At 47.7% G+C, this 20,489-nt stretch overlaps 4 protein-coding genes across 5 annotated transcripts; 2 read left to right on the top strand and 2 right to left on the bottom strand.

The window, feature by feature from the left end:
• Positions 1–569: 569 nt before the first annotated feature.
• On the bottom strand, positions 570–6,914 carry LOC128259651 (guanine nucleotide exchange factor subunit Rich). Its single transcript, XM_052992171.1, is given in 6 exon segments — positions 570–1,052; positions 1,054–1,214; positions 1,217–3,194; positions 4,593–6,179; positions 6,181–6,684; positions 6,742–6,914. Coding segments are annotated over 5 exon segments (4,305 nt in total). The 5' UTR covers positions 6,667–6,684; positions 6,742–6,914; the 3' UTR covers positions 570–959.
• Positions 6,915–7,714: 800 nt separating this feature from the next.
• Positions 7,715–10,673, top strand: LOC128259655 (ATP-dependent RNA helicase Ddx1). The gene is made up of 4 exons (XM_052992179.1): positions 7,715–7,834; positions 7,890–7,941; positions 7,995–9,673; positions 10,033–10,673. The coding sequence occupies exons 1-4, from the start codon at positions 7,819–7,821 to the stop codon at positions 10,476–10,478; spliced, it is 2,193 nt and encodes a 730-aa protein (XP_052848139.1). The 5' UTR covers positions 7,715–7,818; the 3' UTR covers positions 10,479–10,673.
• LOC128259666 (GSK3-beta interaction protein) lies at positions 10,437–11,412 on the bottom strand. Its single transcript, XM_052992195.1, has one exon. The coding sequence runs from the start codon at positions 11,195–11,197 to the stop codon at positions 10,736–10,738; it is 462 nt and encodes a 153-aa protein (XP_052848155.1). The 5' UTR covers positions 11,198–11,412; the 3' UTR covers positions 10,437–10,735.
• A 2,694-nt stretch (positions 11,413–14,106) lies between these two features.
• LOC128259663 (dnaJ homolog subfamily C member 5 homolog) lies at positions 14,107–20,470 on the top strand. 2 transcript variants are annotated; one of them, XM_052992189.1, is made up of 7 exons: positions 14,107–14,353; positions 15,985–16,123; positions 16,189–16,341; positions 16,404–16,535; positions 17,617–17,679; positions 18,245–18,449; positions 19,090–20,470. In XM_052992189.1, exons 1-7 carry the CDS (start codon positions 14,319–14,321, stop codon positions 19,110–19,112), a joined length of 750 nt encoding a protein of 249 aa, XP_052848149.1. In that variant the 5' UTR covers positions 14,107–14,318; the 3' UTR covers positions 19,113–20,470. The 2 variants fall into 2 exon arrangements, with proteins under 2 accessions (XP_052848149.1, XP_052848150.1); XM_052992190.1 differs by lacking the exon at positions 17,617–17,679 and having other exon boundaries at positions 14,109–14,353.
• Positions 20,471–20,489: the final 19 nt, after the last annotated feature.

Raw genomic sequence — 20,489 nt, 5'->3', positions numbered from 1 at the left:
TGATTTTTAAGCACTTATGAAATAATTCATAGTTTAAATGTTTTCAAAAACATTTAATTTTTGCAATAGTTGCAACGGTATATGAACTTTGGATTGCCGAAGTTTGCTTCCATTCTAGTTAGTTTTTCGATATTTTATGATGGTTGCTTTTTTAAGAATTTTCATGAAAAAACGGAATACTAAAATATTAACTTTAACTCAACAAAAATCGGACATATTTACCGCAGAAAGTTTTAAAAGTTGGAAAGTTTATTCGGTATTGCCAGATGCTGAACGCATAAATGTATACCAACAAAAATTTCCTTCTATTTATTTATTTTGCGAGTATAAGAACAGTATTATTTTAACAGTAAGCAAAGTATCGCCAATTGTTATAACTAACTTCGGCTCACCGAAGTTTCCCTTTTTTTCCTGTTTTCCGATTGTTCCTGTGGGAGATTGTTATCATATATCTTCCGATCCAGCCGGTTCCGACTCATATAACACCTGCAACAGAAAATTTTTGGGAAGGTTTTAAGCAGATATCTTTAAAACTGAGAAAGTAGCTAGTGCAAATTACCACAGGGCTAATTGTTAAATAGATTCATTTATTAGTAAAAATATAATCGTATTTGATTTGTATATTTAAGTATATTGTTTGTATAATTTTAATTAACAAATATTGCAGCAATTTCATCTACTAAATTATGGATTACGTTACGTATGCTTCATACGGTTATACGGTTGTTTGTTTTGTTTTGTTTTGTTTATGTTTTGTTTTTGCCGGCGACGCTTCGTTGTCTGAATGTGAGTGTGAACGCTGGCTTACAATTAACGGAAAATTTATCAACGAGTTACAGCAACAAAACGCTTTCCACCACGGACTTACAAAGAAATGCTCGTTAGAGTACGTATCTACATCCTTGCGCTGAGTATGTGGAGTACGGTTATAGCCCACGGAATGCGGCTAACGGCTTGGCTTACATGAGGCGACAGCCCTCCCGATCTCGGCTGTTCTGCCGGGGCAGCTGTCGCTGGGTGGGCGTTGACTGGGCGGAGGAGCCGCTGGCCACCTGCTGCATTTCCGTTCGACTCCAGACTTGCGTGCCGCGTGAGCCGCTGGTGATTTGGACGAAGGTCCGCCACCGCCCATGGGTTTCCGTTGGCCTGCTGCGATTTTGGCACAAATTCACCCTCTTCGTCCTCCAGTCCGTGGAGTCCAGGGGCGACGTCCACCCCTGCTCGGCGCCCGGGCTGGCGTCTTGCAGCGGCAAGCAGGCAGCGTCCCCCAACGACTGTATGTACTGTTCAAGCAGGTATACGTGCGGCTGCAGCGTGAGGACAAATCCCCGGTACAAGGATCCGCTGTGCTCGAAGGTGCTCTGACTCAACTGCTTGAGGGCCGTCTCCGTGCGGCGACAGGTGTGCACCGACTCGCTCCGGATGATTCCGTTCACAATCCGCGAGATTGAGGCCGCATCTTGGAGCAGGATCGAGAGGACCAGGGCGTAGTCCGTGCAGTTTGCTTCAATGAACAGCTGCAAGAGATATCGCAGCTTGATGGAAAGCTTCTCGGGCAGCGGATCCACGGCGAGGTCATCCTCCGACGCCGGCAAGGAGTACAGTCGGCGGTAGCGGAAGTTGTCGAACGACAACTGCGATCCGGAGCGCGTCTTCAGAACCGGCAGCGAGCTGGGCTGCTGCAGCTCTTCCTCCTCCTCCCTAATGGCCGGCTGCAGCTGTGGCGACTGCGTAGCTGCTCCGTTGGGCGTGGCTAGGCTGAAGTAGCCAGACTCCGAGGTCTGCGATGAACCTCCGCCGCCCGTCTGCCGAATGCTGCCGCGAAGTTGGGCAAAGTCGTCCTTAACCGGAGTCGGAAATGGGCTCGGCAGCTGCAGCTCCTCGTGCAGCGCCTGCAGGGCGCCGGCAAAGTCGTCCAGTTTGGCTGCACGCTCCGATTCCTGCGAGAGCCAGCTGACGAGGTGGAAGTCCAGATAGGCGCACATATAGCCCAAATCCATCAGCTTGTGATTCTGCAGTAGCTGACGAGCATGGCGCTGCAGGATCAGATCAATGCAGAACGTCTCCCGCTGCTTGGTGGACCGACGACGCACCACTGAGGGCGCTCCCGAACTGCTCGTTTCCGTCACGGGCGCCACTCCCGAAGCGCCAGCCACCTGCTTGTCCTTGGGCAGGTTGCTGGTCACCGTGGTGGAGAAGCTCCGCTCTCTGGCAATGGGACCCAGGACCATGTTGAAGGCGTCCGCATTCTGATTCACCTGCTGCTGCGTGTTCACCTGGGGAGGCGGAGCGATCTTCACATTGACCACCATCGAGGAGCGCGGCGAGTCTATCTCATTTGGGTCGATGGCCTTCAGAAAGCGAATCAAATCCTTGGCCAGTTCCCACTTGCGCTGCTGGAGCGCAATGTCCAGCAGCATGGTGGCGTACTGCTTGCTCACCACCGAGGGCTCGAGGTTCTGCAGAATAATCAAGTAGCTGGCCGCCGTGTCCAGCTGCTCCGACTGCAGACACATCTGGAACAGGTCCTTGGGTTTGCCGGCCATGGAGAAAAGGTACGGCCAGAGGGCGATCTCGGTTTTGCGCGCGCACTGCACAATCGTCTCCAGGTAGACTGGGAACTCCCTTATGAAGTCCAGGATGCTGGGCAGCTGCGCATCCGGAATGGGCTGTTTGCTGGTGGCCTCTTCCTCCAGAACCTCGTGCAGGAGCAGTTCCAGAGCGTGCGGAAAGTAGGGAAGTGAGCGACACGACTGCGCGATCTCCCAGGCGGAGTATCCCAGGTTCCGCTTTATCAACTGGCGCAGCACCATGTGCAGATAGATCTGCGACTTGCGCTCCATCACGGCGAACGGAAGGGAGAAGTGGGAGCCCTGCTCGTTGGCGTACAGCGTGCTCTCGTTCTCCACCCCCAGCACGATGACGTTGTCGAAAAGCACAACCAACGGGTAGAGCTTCAGCGGAAAGCCCAGCATGATCCGCTTCGACATGAAACTGTGGAGCCGCTGGGCACCGCCCTGCCCTCCCTCGCGGCGCTCCCTTCCCGGCGGCAGGATAGGAAGCCACACGCGCATTCCGTGGGCCCCCGAGTAAAGCCACAGGCAGTCACGCATTGCACAGCGCTCCAGGGAGTGCGAGAGCCAGAAGACCTCGACGCAGCTGGCCAGGCACGTGGCCAGCAGAGTGTTGGGCACCTGTATAGAAAAGAATTGGCATTAGCTACGTTTGAGTATAAATATTTATATGAACATTAAATTGGCCGCGAAGTTGTCGATATATCAAATGCAAGTAAAAGCGTCATAGTCGATCGACAATAAGGTATCTGGATCTCAAGCTGAACAGCAAACTGTATGGTCAGTATGGCAGATATATGATAACTATAAGATGAAGTTCGATTCTAAATAAACTCAAGGAAAAGCGCATAACATGCATACACGTCGAAGTATACGCATTATTCTTTATGCTATATTCTTTAAATTGAATGATTATTTAAACATGAGCAGCGCAAACGTGAAATAGACAATTTGGAAAGTTTTGATAACTACGGTACACTACGAGAATAAACTATATAAATCCGTATGCGCAACACATCAAATCAGGCATAAAAGCAGTGTTCAACTGTTCAACTGTTCAACTATTCGAGTATGAGTACGCTTTCAGCATTGATTTGAGTACACGTGCACGAGTATTCTCAAAGAGCCCTCCCTTTTCAGAAAACAGCTCGAGTAAATAAGCTTCCAAAAATGTTCGATTCAAATAGCTCAGTTCCCAGATTTTTACGACAAGCTATTCGATTTGATCGAAATAAAGGGCTAATTGGAACCATAAGCATACGGAATCATGGGCTCGATTAGCTCAAAGAAATCAAAGAAGTAGGGGATATATTTGTATTATTGTTCTTGAGCTTAAGGAGATTCAATTATTTAAAAAAACTTGGCTTATAGCCAAAACTCGCGAAAATGGTATCCGCGATGGACCGCGAGACCTTAAGAACTTAAAAGCCTGGCCGACTATTGGCTAGGATAATTTTTTCGCTATTATTGGGAAACATTATTTAGAATTTGCGCTGATACTCAAAAAATCAAAGTCTTTATACGAGGAGCTTGCAATAAATGTTTTAATTATTTTAAAGAATTTTAACGAGAATTCGCCAATATTTTCTGCCTGACCAGAAATTTTGTCATGAGCTGTTTGAGCTGACTTTTTTTGAGTAATATGAGCTTGATTGAATTGTTCAATTTGTTGTTGTGTGCTACTTGATTTGATCGGTGTCAAAAAAATCAATGGAAAAATAGCACATGACAGAATCTGTTACTCGATGATTGCATTTATCCATGACCTCTGATTCCAAAGTCATAGATAAACAGATCAAACTCAAGTTCGAAGCTGAATCTAAATTCAAGTCGTGCAGGGCTCTAATATATTGTATATGATCAATAAAGGCAGAGATATGTCTGCATTCCTGCCTTTTTAACTTTTGAACAACCGAATGCAAGGATATAAAAAGTTAGGGACCTCGCCTATAGCACTCTTTCTTGTTTAAAATATCTAAACTGTGTTGTTTTACCAAACGCCAATCGACCAGTACACACCTGTTCGCCAACGTCGCGCTGGATCATCAGGATGCGGCCACAGACATTTACAATGATCGTTTCCGCCTGCTCCCCACCCGGCTGCTGCCCTTGCGGCTTCAGTTCGTTCTTGAGGTTCGTGACGGTCAGACTCACAATGCAGGCAGGGTGGATGCAGATGCTCTTCACATCGAGCTCGTAGGCGCACTCAACATCCAGGGCGTAGGCCGATTTTTTAGACATGTTGAACAGGCTAACGATCCCATCGGCAGTGAGTACAATCAATTGGTTTCGGAACGAGTTGAGGCTTATAACAGGTGCTCGCACCTGCAGCTTGTGGCCGAATTGGTTGTCCAGTTTGCAGTCAGCTGGATAGCAGCGCAACTCGTCCGTGCGGTCCAGCAGCGAGTAGCAGCCCATGACCACGAAGCCATGCCACCAGAGCAGGCCGCCGGAGACCACGAAATCCTTTTCCTGCGACTCGTTGCCGAAGAGCTTCCATCGACGGGTGACCAGCGAGTAGTGGGCCAGTCCAGTGCGCCCAGCCACCGCCAAATGAAGGCCGTCCGGATCGATTGCCGCATATCTGATTGGCCAGTTGGTGGCCGCGTAGTTCAGTGGCAGTTGCAAGACGGTCCAGTACTTACTCTCCGTGAGAATGCTGCCCGTGTGCGGGCTCTGTTTCAGCTCCAGACAGTCGCCGTCTCCGGAGGCCTCTTCAGCAGAGCCCACGCCGCTCGCGGGGAACGTGGCCTGGCTCCCGGCGTATGTCAGCTCCAGATTGTTGCCCTGGTTTAGGTACAGACAGTCGTCTCCCTGCAGCAGGATGTGCGGATTGGTCGTCATGCAGGGATTCATGCTTAGCGCGCTCTTCACGAACTGCAGCTGCAGCACATTGCCCTTGTCTTTCTCCTGCTGTTCCGGCGGCTGTTGCGTCAGCATGAACAGTTGATAGCCCTCGGTAGACCACTCGAGGCGACGGAGTTTGAGTGGATTTTGGCGCACTAGATCTACGTTTAGACCAAAGTCCCAGCTCAAAGTAGACATCAGCAATGCTCCGAAGGTGCTCCAAAGGGACAGTCCGCCATTCGTCCAACTAACGGCCAGAACGCAGCCGTCCGGGCTCCACTTCAGCTCGTTCACCGCCCCCAGACTGCCTGGCAGCACATTCTCCGTCAGCATCAGACGGTGCGAGAACTCCAGTCCTCCGGTGGCGTCATCAATCGCATACACATTCACCGCCGAACTCTCCTGCCCGTAGGCCAACAGTCGAAACTTGTGGTTGCCACTGCAGACGCTGGCATCCTCCACGTCCGGCACCCAGAAGCCGTGCATGTGGTCGGTCTCAAATCTCAGATGGTTGGCAATCAGGAAGGCGGCCCGACGGTCGCTGAAGACGGCCGCACAGCCGCCGATGAACGGCGAGTATTCCAGTGAGGCTACGTAGGAGTCCCTGCTCAGGGGCGGCACATTCCGGGCGGAGGCCTGCTGCGACTGCTGCTGCACGTAGAAGGGAATGTCGCGCAGCTTAATGGCAGCTAGGGCCGGCAGCTCCAGTTCTTTATCGGCGTGCTCCAGCTGAGACCACTGCAGACGCAGCAGCTCGCACGGACTGGGTGGCCAGGAGCAGTTCGCTGAGGCTGATGCAGCACACTGTGGTGATGACGGAGCCCAGAGTAACGCTGCATAGCTCGCGCAGGCTTAGTCGGGGGATGTTCTCCTTGATGAACAGCTCGGCGGAGTCGCGTTTGAGGCTGGCTGCCGGCGGATCCACCTGCAGCAGGATCCCACTGCCGTTGGCGTCGAAGTCCAGTTGGTACAGCAACAGGGCACCGGAGGCGGTGAGCAGGGCCAGTTGCCGGGAGTCCGGCTTCCACACGATCAGCTGGTTGGCGCCGTACTGTCGCAGGGAGTCCTCCGTGCGCCGGAAGTAGGCGATGGGAATGAGCGGATTCGCATACCAGATGCCCAGGAAGCCATCGCCCACGGCGGCAACGAGTATTTTGACCGCGTCGCAGCAAATGTGCCGGATGCTGGCGCTCTCGCCGGGCAGCGCCAGGCCCACCCGCTTGGGCCAGCCCACGGGAAAGTACATCCTCCGAGTGAAAAGTTACTGCGCAAACGGAAAACTGCATTAGCAATGTTAGGGGTGCGGAAAATCGGTTTCAACCTGCGGCCGGGTACGGGTGCATTTACATTTTGTGGGGTGCGCCCAGATTTACATGATCTGCCTCGCCCAATTAGCACTTTTACAAGACATTCCACAGCACAACAAAAAATCTGCGCGATTTACGCGTACACAAATGACAGTGTTGGCAAGCGTCCCGAAATCACAGCTGTTTGCCAATCGCGTTTCGCACCACTGATTTTGTTCAAGCTGCAGTGCTGACAGCTTAGCTATTTCCTGAAGAATACTGGTTCAGAAAGGGGCACGGCAAAATTCAGCTTAACGCCTTTTTCTTCCTTAATAGCGTCTGCACAAACAGATGCAGCGAAAAAGTTGAAGCGACCCATGCTAGAAGTAAACAAATCTAAAAAAAGAAGAGTATACAAAATACAATGTTTCCACCAACAAAATGGACATTAATGCAAAACTAAATACAATTTTAACATTCGCAAGGGGAAAGTTTTTCCTCTGGACATTAAAGCAAAACTAAATACAATTTTGGCATTCGCAAGGGGAAAGTTTTTCCTCTGCTAATGATTTATCCACTGATGTTGACCTATGGCCTGTTAAAAGTTAAAAAAAAACCGCCTGTCTGAATAGGCTATAACGCCTTTTTCTTCCATAGGAGATCCTTCTGCTAGAAAGAAAGGGTAAAGGACGCATCAACTCTCTATCGTCCTTCAGTGGGTAGCAAATACTTTCAGAATTTCAGGGATTTGCTCGTTTAGGGATTACTTAAATTATTATTCTTTGTGCTCAACTTTTGGGGAACATTTTTTTTTTTATGAATTTCTTAGATTCTTGCCCGAACACAATCCTCAATTTTTTTTTAGTTTTTCGTTAATCTGTGTATGTTTTTTAACTCGCTATTATTAGCAATTGGCAAAAAAATTTAATTATAGTTTTCCTTCACCAAGTTGTAAGTTATAAGCAAGTTGGCAGTAGCTCAACATTTTGGTTCCTAAACTGGTTCGGCCGCGAACCACTTCCAAATTGAACTTAATTCAGCATATCTCGAACTAAATAAATCAGCCGGCTTTTAAGCAGCAAAAGAAAAGAGAATTAGAAAATATTACCAAAATGACTGCATTCGAGGGTGCGTGAAAATCTTTATTTATGAAAAATGAAAATTAACCTATTCTTTCTCGCAGAGTTCGGCGTGCTCCCGGAGCTGGGAAAGGCCACAGATGAATTGGACTGGACGTGAGGAGAAAAACAATTGGGTTTTCTAATTTTCTAATCCGCTCAATTTACAGCTTGCCCACAGATGTCCAGGCGGAAGCCATTCCCCTGATCCTGGGCGGCGGCGATGTGCTGATGGCCGCCGAAACCGGTTCGGGAAAAACGGGTGCCTTCTGCCTGCCCATCCTGCAGATCGTGTGGGAGACCCTGCGAGATCTGGAGGAGGGAAAGGCGGGGGGCAAGGGCGGCTCGGGCGGAGGCGGAGGATCGGTGGCGCCCTGGACCATGTCCTTCTTTGACCGCGGCAACGCCCTCGCCGTCACTCCCGATGGCCTGCGCTGCCAGTCGCGGGAGTTCAAGGAGTGGCACGGCTGCCGGGCCACCACCGGAGTCCGGGGCAAGGGAAAGTTCTACTTCGAGGCCACGGTCACGGACGAGGGCCTGTGTCGCGTCGGCTGGTCCACGCAGCAGGCGAACCTCGATCTGGGCACCTGCCGCATGGGCTTCGGGTTCGGCGGCACCGGCAAGAAGTCCAATAACCGCCAGTTCGACGACTACGGCGAAGCCTTCGGCAAGGCGGATGTCATTGGCTGCCTGCTGGACCTGCAGCGCTTGGAGGTGAGCTTCACCAAGAACGGACAGAACTTGGGAGTGGCCTTTCGTCTGCCGGAGAACCTCGCCAAGGAGACCTTCTACCCGGCCGTGGTCCTCAAGAACGCCGAAATGCAATTCAACTTGGGCAAGACGGACTTCAAGTACGCTCCTGGCAACGGATTCGTGGGCGCCTGCCAGGCTGGAGCGGAGCACAGCAAGGCCAACCCGCTGGCCAGTCCCGCCGCTGGAACCGCGTCCGCCAAGCCAGCGCCGAACGCGCCCCAGGCGATTATAATAGAGCCCAGCAGGGAGCTGGCCGAGCAGACCTACAACCAGATCGAAAAGTTCAAGTACCACCTAAGCAACCCCGAGGTGCGCTCCCTGCTCCTAATTGGCGGCGTGCGACTAGAGGAACAGAAGGCGCAGCTGATGCAGGGCACCCACATCGTTGTTGGCACGCCCGGCAGGCTGGAGGAAATGATCAACAGCGGCCTGGTGCTGCTCACCCACTGCCGCTTCTTCGTTCTGGACGAGGCGGACGCCCTGCTGAAGCAGGGCTACACCGAACTGATCGATCGTCTGCACAAGCAAATCCCCAAGATCACCACGGACGGGCGCCGGCTGCAAATGGTTGTTTGCTCCGCCACGCTGCACGCATTCGAGGTGAAGAAGATGGCCGAGCGCCTGATGCACTTCCCCACCTGGGTGGACCTGAAGGGCGAGGATGCTGTGCCCGAGACTGTGCACCACGTGGTTTGCCTGGTCGATCCACTGGCGGACAAAAGCTGGCAGTCGCTGCGCCAGCCAATCAGCACCGACGGCGTCCACGACCGCGACAATGTCCACCCGGGTAATGCCTCCGAGGAGACCCTGTCGCAGGCAGTGAAGATGCTCAAGGGCGAGTACTGCGTCCTCGCCATCGAGAAACACAAGATGGACCGTGCCATCATCTTCTGCCGCACCAAGCAGGACTGCGACAACCTGGAGAGATATCTCCGTCAGCGCGGAGGACAACGTTACTCGTGTGTCTGCCTGCACGGCGACCGCAAGCCGCAGGAGCGCAAACAGAACCTGGAGATGTTCAAGCGGCAGCAGGTCAAGTTCTTGATTTGCACGGACGTGGCGGCCCGCGGTCTAGACATCACCGGACTGCCCTTCAGTGAGTCTTAATTTTGCACTTGAACGCAGGCACATATAGTCTTAAATATTTCCAAGCGGAAACGAAAAAGGAAATTCACGGGTTTATTTCTTTTTTAAAAATTAATTGTGCTCTGACTTGAATAGGACGTAATTTTATTATCCGATGCAAGTTGTATTGGATAAATGTCTTAAATTACTTTTTTGATTCGATATCGGATTAATTTTCCATTGAGGGAATGGAGCTGCATCTTATGAATTTTATAAAACTTTATATTTAATTGAAAAACCCATTTTCCAAGTTAACTAATGAGATTTTTTCCTTAAACTATAGATTGACATAGCTGCTCCTAACACATTTACTTTCCTTATCGCCCATAGTGATCAATGTGACGCTACCCGACGACAAGACCAACTACGTGCACCGCATCGGACGCGTGGGCAGGGCGGAGCGCATGGGTCTGGCCATCAGCCTGGTGGCCACGGTGCCGGAGAAGGTGTGGTACCACGGCGAGTGGTGCAAGTCGCGCGGCCGGAACTGCAACAACACCAATCTGACCGACGTCCGCGGCTGCTGCATCTGGTACAACGAGCCGAACCTGCTGGCCGAGGTGGAGGACCATTTGAACATCACCATCCAGCAGGTGGACCGCGCCATGGAGGTGCCGGTCAACGACTTCGACGGCAAGGTGGTGTACGGCCAGAAGAACTTCAACACGGGCAGCGGCTACCAGGACCATGTTGAGCAGCTGGTGCCCACCGTTCGCAAACTGACCGACCTGGAGTTGCAATCACAATCTTTATTTTTGAAGCGCCTTAAGGTCTAGTAGAGCGGATCTGGAGCGGTATTCGCTTGCTAAGCAAGGAGAGGGTATGGGTATGGTGAAATGAGGCGACTGCATGACCAACTCGCGCAGGAATACTTTTGCGGCACAGACACACACACATAAATATTAAGGAAGTCGGAGCTCTAGCTCCTCCATTACGAGTAAACATTCAATTAAACTAACATTAAAATCTTCTGTCTAAAGAGTAAACAGCCTCGGTTGGGTGGTGGTAGCTGGTGGCTGGTGGCCGCCTCCCATCACTCCTCCTCCTCCTCCTCGTCCTCCTCGTGGAACTCGGTCCGCATCTGCTGCAGCTGTCTGAGCTGCTGGCACAGCTGGTTTCCGAACGACTCCACGTAGCGGGGGCTGATCCTGTCCAGCAGCGCGTAGGGCGTTTCAAAGATTTCCTCCTGCTCATCGGCCTCGCTGTCCTGGTGCTGCCCGTTGCGCAGCAGGGCGCAGATCCGTGGATCCTCGTCTATGGTGTCGTACTGGGAGGAGACGATCTTGAAGCCGCGACTGCTCACCTGCACGCAGCAGGTGGCGCTTTCGATGGTGCGGATGTTCAGGTAGATCTGCGTGGCATCGCTCGCCAGTTTGGAGGAGACGCATATCTCAGCTACGTGGGCCTTCACATCGTTGATGATGGCGTTGGCCTCGTCCTCGCAGTTGAAGGGTTGCTCCCCCCCAAACTCCGCGCCGGTTTTCGGTTCGCCCATCCTGACAGGTTCGCACGGAAAGCTTTGGCTCGCCTTTTAATTGAATCCCAGTCGACTTCTTTCGGATTTTACAGGCGCAACATGTCTTTTATTTTCCATATGTCACAGCAGCTGTCTGGCATCTACCACGCGCTAGTACATTTCAGTGGTGCGTTCCGGCTTTCGTTTTCTCTGAACAATAGCCGACTTCACTAGATCGAAAAACAGTTTCCCTAGGGAAAAGTTTAATTCTTTCTAGAGCGAGTCTAATTCTGAGAGTTATAGCAATTGAAACTGCTACGATCTTTCTGTCAACCAGCTGGGCTTGTTGACAAAATAGAATACAATTACAATTTGTACCGCCAACAAGTCTTGCATATATTAATATTTTGGATATCTACTTAACGACTGAATCTCTAAATTGCTGAAAATTCCCAATAAAAAAAAATTTGACCAAAAACGTTTCCTGCCGAAATTGTCAAACAGCTGTTTCATCAACTACTACCTGACTTTTTAGCAATTCAACCAAATCTGCCAATTCCGCCTTTTTTACTGTAAAATCTGCTTGTTTTTGAAAGGAAAAAATTGGCAAATTGCGAAAATTCTGGATTTTTAAAAAAATGTTTAGCTGTTTTTTTTTTGCTTTTTGCGCAATGTGCGTCTAAAAAACCTTTTATGAGTAAGGTAAAGCCCTAATTTCAGTCACAAGGCATTCATAACTAATTTTGTGACAAAGAATATCAGAAAAACTTGACCAAATTAAACAAATACAATTTCATATACAAAAATTATTAAGATTGTTTTTATTTTACTTTTTTTATGCATTGTCTAGCTTTTTTTTTGGGTTTTTATCAAAAATCGTTAATTTTTTTTGTTTTAACCAGTCAAAAACTGTTTTTTTTTTTCTGATATATAGTTCTTACTCCCTTAAGCCCTTTTAAGTTTAAATTTATCTTTATTCATAATATAAATATGCCTATCTTATTCTTAGCACGCTTTAATTATCATATCTCTTAATATTAATATTTCCCAAATGGGTGAAATTTGACATAATTAAAAATGTAATTTTATAACCCAAAAAAAAATATTTTTTTTTTTAATATTTCTTAAAGATTACACTTTTAGCTCTAACATTCTTATTTCTGCAATTCAGTCACTCATTAGGCCGAAATCATATCAGTAATTAAAGAACTTTCTGTTTCGATAACTCGGAAGACAGTTCCGCAATTTGGGGCCACCGACCACATTTTTTGGCCAAAACCCATTTTTTTAAATTTAACACCAAAAAAGAACTAAACCAATTCAAGTGTAGTTTTTTGGCATGCAGTCCAACAATAGTGGTTTGTAATGTGTTTGTAAACGTGAATTGTAGATATTGATTGTGGTGTCCCTGTAATCTTGTGTAAGGTATAACCCCAAAAAAAATAAAAAGTGATTTGTTGTTTTTCTAAATAGAGCTATAAAGTGAGTGAGTTTGAAAGTGCTTAAATTCAAACTCTAAAACTTGTTACACGTTGTAGATTATTAATTACTTATCAATTACTTTTCTATTATATTAGTATAAAAGTGCACTTTTGCGATATTTTCCTGAAATATAACTTATTAGGTTTTAACCTCAAATTTGCATGCTCAGAGGCGACAAAGACTGCAATGGAGCTTGCCATTTTCGAATTTACGAAAACGTCAATACGTGGACCTTGTTCCAAGCAAGATGAGGCAATTTTGGTTAAAAAAGTCAAAGCCTTTGCTACAATATAATACTAAAGTGGGCCAAGTGCAAAAGAAACTTAAATCTGTTCAACCAACGGCATTCTTCTCGCCTTAGCTCGCGTTCAAATGTTCGAATAAATAAAACATTATGAGCGGTTGGACGGCCTAAACTGTCCTTTCTATCGAAAAATATAGAACGTAAAGAAACGAAGCGACAGATCTAGCATCCCTGCAGGCGGGCAATGTTAGATTACTAATTCAAGCTGCAAGTGCAGCTGCTCGAAAGCGTTCTCAAACCGACCTTGCCTATATTTTGAAAATGTTAGCTTTATGTCCCGAATTAATTAAAACGAAATTATAGATTTCATTATTACAGAGTTTTTTAAACTTTTTTCAATACAACTACTGCGTTTACTTTGAAAATAACTTTTCACAAAAAAAAAAAACCTGTTATTTATTAATACAAAGGTAAGACCACGCCCATTTTTATCCAAAAAACATCATACTATTTAATTGGTTGCGCGAGTATTGCCCCTGATTAAAATGCAAAGGATAGTTATGATATGGTAACGGCTTAGTCCCGCAGAGCATCATCCACCAGCTCTTTGAAAAATGGAGAACATCGATGTTTTTGGCGACTATCGATGTTCTTACCACATTTCTAATGGGCGTATTCAGCAGAACAACATTTTCACTGATCAATGATGGATCACTAATCAGTGATCAAGTGATCACTAAGCTGAACGCCATTGATACAGTACGCTTATTTACTGTAGTACTGACCATTGCATTCGTAGCCACATCAAAATATAAAATTTCATGCAAAATAGCTAAATAGTTAACGCTCCCCCAGACAACAATTTGAAAAGAGACTAGATTAAAGCCATTATTGAAAATTTCAGATAACCTATTTAACAACTAATCCATAGCATGAAATAAAATAAGAGCCGAAAAAAAGTACTTCGAAGAGTTTGATTGAGTGAAAGACCCCCCTGAAAAAATTATTCATACGCTACTGTGACTTTTGATGGACGGTGGATGGTGGAAGGTTGATGGTGGTTCTGTGGGAACTCCAGTGGGACTGGGCTATAAAGGCGACTTCCAATTTGTATAAGCTGCTCCATTTTCAGATATGCAACATCTAGCCTTAAATTGGCCAAGTTGGCAGCACTGCTCTGGTGTCTGGTATATTTCCCGAGGCTCCATGGTGTTTTTGAACGGCGCTGCTACGGTCACACCAGCCCAGAATTTCATTGCGAAAAAAATAAAAGAATCGAGACATCGGTGCGGCGACGACGACTCAAGTGCAATTTGAAGAATAGTTGTGGGTGCTTGGCAGACAGAGATTGAGATTCAGGGCGTGTGACAGCGATCGCGAGTGCAGTGCTAATTTTCCGTTCGCAGGCCAAGTGACACACGGCACGGCGGCACAATGAGCGCCCCTGGCATGGATAAAAGAAAACTCTCGTAAGTATTGGCAGTGTTCCTTCGTTTTTCCTCCACTGCGCGCACACACACAGAGTACACACACACAACCGCCAGTGTGTGCGTGTGAGTAGCAGCTGCGCGCAGGCAGCGCGGTCGGCGTCGAATTGATTTTTCGCGGCAGAAGTTTTCTCGAGCCTGCCCCGCATTCATTCCCTGCGTCGGGATAGATAAACAAGGATAAGGATCAGGGTTGTGTTGCACAGATGGTATGGGATGGGTGGGGAGGGGAGGGCAGGGGAGGGAGAGGCTGGGCAGCTGCGGCAGGAGCAGACAGACCGACAAACGATTGCGTCCTGGGCAAGGCCAAGGACAAACTCCTGCAGTCTGACGAACGTGGATTTCTGTCCCAGGGCAAATTCGATAATCGCTGTTAAACCCGGTTCTCGTAGAGCTTAGTGGGTCTCTACAGGTAGAGAGAGGCGTTTCCGATCCCATAAGGTACATATATACCATACATTTGTTTATTCTTGATCGACAGCCGCGTCGACATGGTCAAGATATCGGTCTAGATTACTAGGCAGCCTCTTGACCAACTCACTGACTCACAACACTCCCAATATTGAAGTAGGTTTGTGTAGGAAAGTGTTTCAAATCTGACCATGTTAAAGGGATTTACCATGAATGATTGCTTTTGGTAGTACGCCGCCTGTCAAGGCATGGAATTTTGCAATTTCGCGATACTGGGTACCTCATAGTCGGGGCAGCATACTAGTATATTTATATTGGCTTTGCGTGCAACACATACAGAATTGGCTATAAGTGAGCGATAACAGATCCGTTCGCCAACCAGCCAACAAGCCGGAGCCCGTTATCAGCCAGAGCGTTTTATAGCCCTTTCTTGTAGCCCTGTATCCCCTTTGATTTGGTATGAGTAACGCCAGCACGAACCGCTTTTATTTGGCCCAGTTCTGGGCTTGGACAGCCAAGGCGAATGCGCCTTGTCGTGACGCCTGCAGTGACGCCTGCCAGCGTCCTTGGCCCTGTGCAGCCGCCCACCGCCCACCGCCCACTGCCCACTGACCCTGGGCTTCCATCCGCTTGAGCCCCTAATCACCCTCATCATCGTGGTCCTCAACCACTCTGTCAAGCGCTTGCCGTCTTATCAGCTCGCAGAGTCAAAGCTTTGCCTCCCCTCCACTGGCCCAGCTTATAAATAGCACCCACCTGCTCGAGAAAATCCATACGGTGTGCATGCGGATGGGTGCAATTTATGCTGCACGCGACCCTGCTTCCGAGCCAGCAATGCCATCTGCTTGCGACCTGGACATCCTCAATGCCAACGCCTGGCCCGCGGGCACGGGCAAGTCCCGAGGGCCAAGTGCTCACCTGGGTGCGCTACCATCGCGTGCCACAGCTAACTGTTGCTGCTGCTGTTGTTGGTGACTCATAGCCAAAGGCACTTGCCTTGGGCTTGGGCTTTTATCGCACTCGCCCAGAGAGTTGCTTACGCTGCGGCAGGAATGTCGGAGGGACCGTACAACTACGCTAGGAGTCACGAAGTCTTATCTGACTGCACTTATCAGCCGCTAATTCCAAATGCCGCACAGTGAATAGCAGCCAAGATACAATGCTGCAACCGTCATAATGGTACTTTCCCTTTTTTTATCCAGCACATCGGGCGACTCGCTCTACGAAATCCTGGGACTTCCGAAGACAGCCACCGGAGATGATATCAAGAAGACGTACCGGAAACTCGCACTCAAATACCATCCCGACAAGAACCCCGACAATGTCGATGCGGCCGATAAGGTGAAGTATAGGCGAATCGCGGCGTCCATAGGCATAGGCACTTCCTAACGCCCTAATTTCTGCAGTTCAAGGAGGTGAACCGGGCCCACTCGATACTGAGCGACCAGACCAAGCGCAACATATACGACAACTACGGCTCCCTGGGCTTGTACATAGCCGAGCAGTTTGGCGAGGAGAATGTCAACGCGTACTTCGTGGTCACGTCGCCGGCTGTGAAGGTAGGGGATCGCCGGAATTGGCATCGCTGGTCGCGTTAAGTAATCTCTGATCTTCCTTGCAGGCGGTGTTCATCTGCTGCGCTGTGATCACTGGATGCTGCTGTTGCTGCTGCTGCTGCTGCTGTTGCAACTTCTGCTGCGGCAAGTTCAAGCCGCCGGTCAACGAGTCGCACGACCAGTATTCACATCTGAATGTGAGTGATGTTTGAATTGGCCAATTGGCAGCCAAATTAAAGTTCCTCCCCGCCCCTTGAACTCAGTCCGCTACTAAATGAAATCATTTTAATTTAGTTGAGAAAAGAGAAAACAAGAAAACCAATCTGGTGCAAAGCCAATAATCAGGCTCTAACGCATGCTTCCCATCCACCCCCACACTGTAATAATGCCAACTAAACACAAAACCAATTTTGATGATTTTTGTGAGGAGATCCATATTGTTGTTCCGTTTGAGAAGCTAATGTTTAGTCAAAAACGTGCTCCTACATCTGACATCAACGCTTTCCTACCAGCTTAACCGATCAATAAACGACTAACCATTTTCTAGTATAATTTAATAGTATAATTTATCGGCTTTCTTGGCACGCTCCTACTTTGTTTGCTCTAAAAACACCCCAAAAACACTCGAATCTCTGGTTGCACAGCTTTGTTCTTAGTTTTTCGTTGGGGTAAGTATGCAGTCTGTTTTGGTTGTTGGTTTTTGGTTCTTGGTTGTTGGTTGTTGGTTCTTGGTTCTCAACACTCTATACACGGCAGAGATCAGAACACTGATTTCTGGGGCCAGAGGTAAACACGACTAACCCACCCACAAACTGTTACGATCAATTCGAGTTAAGTTCTCCTCACTTATTCAAAATTTCATGTTAATTCTGCTTGTTTTGTAATGTGTACTTCACGAAAATCATCAAATGCTTCACCGTTTTCTCTCCCTATCAATTGATGTAAACTAATGATAACGAAAACACTTACACACTCGGATTTCTCGCGACTGAGTGTTCGCGACATCGAACCCAGACAGAAATCCAGCGATTTTGATTTCGTCCACGATTGCTTTTCTTGTTTTTACGTCTCCCATTGCGCATTCGGTTTTAGTTTGCACCTACATCTGCAGTGTTCTTCCTTTGTTTGTTTGCAAGCTAAGATAGAGAAGTCGACGATTTAAGTTTCTATTTTTGTTTAACATTTTTTTTTCTCAAAACTCTTTGCGATCGACTCATCATATCCACCACCTACTACCACCCACAACCACCACACACTCGCTCTCGACCGCGTCGTCAGCGCCCTGATGGCAATCGAGAGGTCAACGATATGCCACCGCACTTGGGACAGCCGCCACGCCTTGTAAGTATGCGAATCGAAAATGATATCAGCACGAGTACCGCATGAGCTCGGGTCAGCATCACCTGCCGCCTCCCGACACCCACCCACCCACCCACCCACCAACTAACTAACTAACGCAACGACATTAACCCAATCCGAACTCTACTCAAATGGTGACCAATCAAAATTGATACGTTCCAAGGGAACAAGTCCTACTAACATTTAGTCGCACAATTAACTCGATCGAAGCCCCCACGAAGAGATGACAAAAAGGCGATGTTCCTTGATCCTTCTGCTGTAAATGCTTGGGTAAATGTGTTATGATTTTCTTGCATTGCTGTGTCATCTGGCTGATTATAGTTTTGTAGTATTTGGCTTGAAGTGTCCCGTAACCGTAAGCACATCAGTAATATAATCGTAGCTTAAATGTAGAATAGCGATCACGGCTTGTAGACAGCTGCTCACCCACCTAATGTTTTTGACTAAACATTGCCGAAGGGACCACCCCTCCAAGCTCTCAAAAATAATCGCGCCCCTTTAACTTAAAGCAAAATTTGGACTAATCCGTGTTTTGTGTGTCCCGCAGGAGGACGCTGATCTCGACGACGTGAACCTTGGAGCGGGCGGAGCCCCCGTGACCTCACAGCCGCGCGAGCAGGCCGGAGGACAGCCCGTTTTCGCCATGCCGCCGCCCAGTGGAGCCGTGGGAGTCAACCCCTTCACCGGTGCCCCTGTGGCAGCTAACGAGAACACATCGCTGAACACCACGGAGCAGACCACTTACACGCCAGGTATATAAACAGTCGCTCCAGCAGTCGGCCTCTCAGCCAGCCCGCAGAGGAGGCAGCCAGTCTAGCGTCTCTGACCATCGAACTTGATATTGTGCATAAACCGAACAAATATTGTAACCTTCGGTCGCTGGACAGGTGGCGCAGGCACTCAATCACCTCTCAACGTAGCCCGTCCAGCGATCAGATTAAAACCGCCTAGCAGTTAAGCGTGTGCATTCTGCAGGGTATTTTTTAGACACTCCCTGTGAATGTAACGTCTCACACATGAACAGACACAACCATACGTCCACGCGAAGATGGGGTCCACCTACATAGATCTGCATGCTAAATCATTTAACTACACACTGCCCGAACGATTGATTGACCCCCCATATTCCCTAGGTCTGTGGCAGCCGTTTCCGAATCCCCACTTTTAAAGGACCGTTTTCAAGACTCCTTTTCAGTATTTTGCAAGCTTTCGTTGGATTATCATATTTACCATCTGTATGACTCATTAAGAAATCAACGCCTGTTAAATTCATGTAGCCTAAGTTTGATTGGTTTACTTTGATTTTATCGTTTGTTATGCAACGCGTTATTTTGGTTTATTCTCACTTATCACTGTCTACTATTCTCTCTCTCTCTCTTTCCTCACTTATAGATATGGTTAATCAAAAATATTAGTCAAGTGCTGCGAGCGAATCAAACCCAAGCCCCATGTGCATGCGTACGCCACACATTCAGATACAGATACAGACACAGAAAATACAAACCCTAAATCGTAACCGAAAGAGAAAACCAGATTTATTTCCTAATTATTAAAGTTGTTTTTAAGATGCGCGATATGTTGAAGCGAGTAAACATATAAACCTATGTATTTATTTTAAGCCGTAGCACTTAGCTCTAATTTTAAACAGTCTTACGTGCCGGCGGCCTTGTGGCCGGTCGTTCCACTTCGGATAATCGTTTCACCAATTCCATTGTGTAGGCCACTTAGCTAGCTCTGCAGCCGCAGCCATATGCAACTCGAATCGATAGCCAGGCTGCGCAGCCACCATCTCCACCATCTCCACCATGTCCACCATCCAGCCACGCTAAGAACACCTGCGGTGTCTATTAAATTGTATATCGGGAGTTCACCTAGACATTTGCTTGGGGATCGGATCCCTTCCGGCGAGCTCCGCCGCAGTGGACAATGAATCGACTTCTCGCGAAGAGAGGCACTGTAATTATATATATGTATATGATATGTGTATCTAGTTTGCATTTGTGTCGTCGCCTGTCGCCTAGTCTAGCTAATTGTTCGCAAGATCGCCTTCACCGATTGTTTCTGTTAATTTGCACTGAATTGTTGGAGCCAGAAAGAACTACATACTTATGTAAAGAAGATGAATTGTCGAGCCGAATGCTCCGATCCGATTCTAATGCAAATGTAAATAAGTCGAGTTAAGCAATTAAGCATCACACAGTCACGCAGGGGAGGACGATGAAGGACACTATAGATGGCGAAACCTAATGGAAGATAAATTATATAACAGATATTAATAATCCCTCTTTATATATATATATATATAAATTAAATACGAGTAATCAAAAGTTCGATTGTATCCCCCGAAAGTATTGCACATATGTATTCTAAAATTATTTTCTAAATTAATTGTATCCGATTGGTTTTCGTTGAACTGTTAACACGCTTTTAAATGTAAATGAATGCGATTAGTCCAGCAGTAATTAACTTTTATATATTGTACTTAGAAGCTCCATTCTTATCATTGACATTTATAATTGCGGATCAGCTCTGGGCCGGGACTAGGGATCGTTTATCCGAGGGTCCCTGACTCACCCATAGTATAAACATGCAAATATGAAATTCAATTAACGATAATAACTTTTTGCGGTCTTGCGTGTGTATTTATTGTTCGTACAAGTCAAAAGCAAAAATACTAAGTAAACTAAATTTAAACTTAACAATTGTTTCCGAATTTCAATTGTACTCTGGTGTAACACGAAGAAATCGAAATAAATTTACTATACAAACTCAAGGCTGTTGAATTCCTCTAC

This window comes from Drosophila gunungcola (genome assembly GCF_025200985.1).
Source record: "Drosophila gunungcola strain Sukarami chromosome 3L unlocalized genomic scaffold, Dgunungcola_SK_2 000009F, whole genome shotgun sequence".
In the NCBI taxonomy this organism is placed as follows: Eukaryota; Metazoa; Arthropoda; class Insecta; order Diptera; family Drosophilidae; genus Drosophila; species Drosophila gunungcola.
This window is presented reverse-complemented; position numbering and strand designations above follow the sequence as displayed.

Coding starts and splice junctions, on each gene's coding strand:
- LOC128259666 (XM_052992195.1), bottom strand. CDS start 11,197: ATGGGCGAACCGAAAACCGGCGCGGAGTTTGGGGGGGAGCAACCCTTC.
- LOC128259663 (XM_052992189.1), top strand. CDS start 14,319: ATGAGCGCCCCTGGCATGGATAAAAGAAAACTCTC. Junction 16,536..17,616: donor ACCAGTATTCACATCTGAAT/GTGAGTGATGTT, acceptor CCGCGTCGTCAG/CGCCCTGATGGCAATCGAGA. Junction 17,680..18,244: donor TGGGACAGCCGCCACGCCTT/GTAAGTATGCGA, acceptor TGTGTCCCGCAG/GAGGACGCTGATCTCGACGA.
- LOC128259655 (XM_052992179.1), top strand. Junction 7,942..7,994: donor ACAGATGAATTGGACTGGAC/GTGAGGAGAAAA, acceptor CTCAATTTACAG/CTTGCCCACAGATGTCCAGG. Junction 9,674..10,032: donor CATCACCGGACTGCCCTTCA/GTGAGTCTTAAT, acceptor TATCGCCCATAG/TGATCAATGTGACGCTACCC.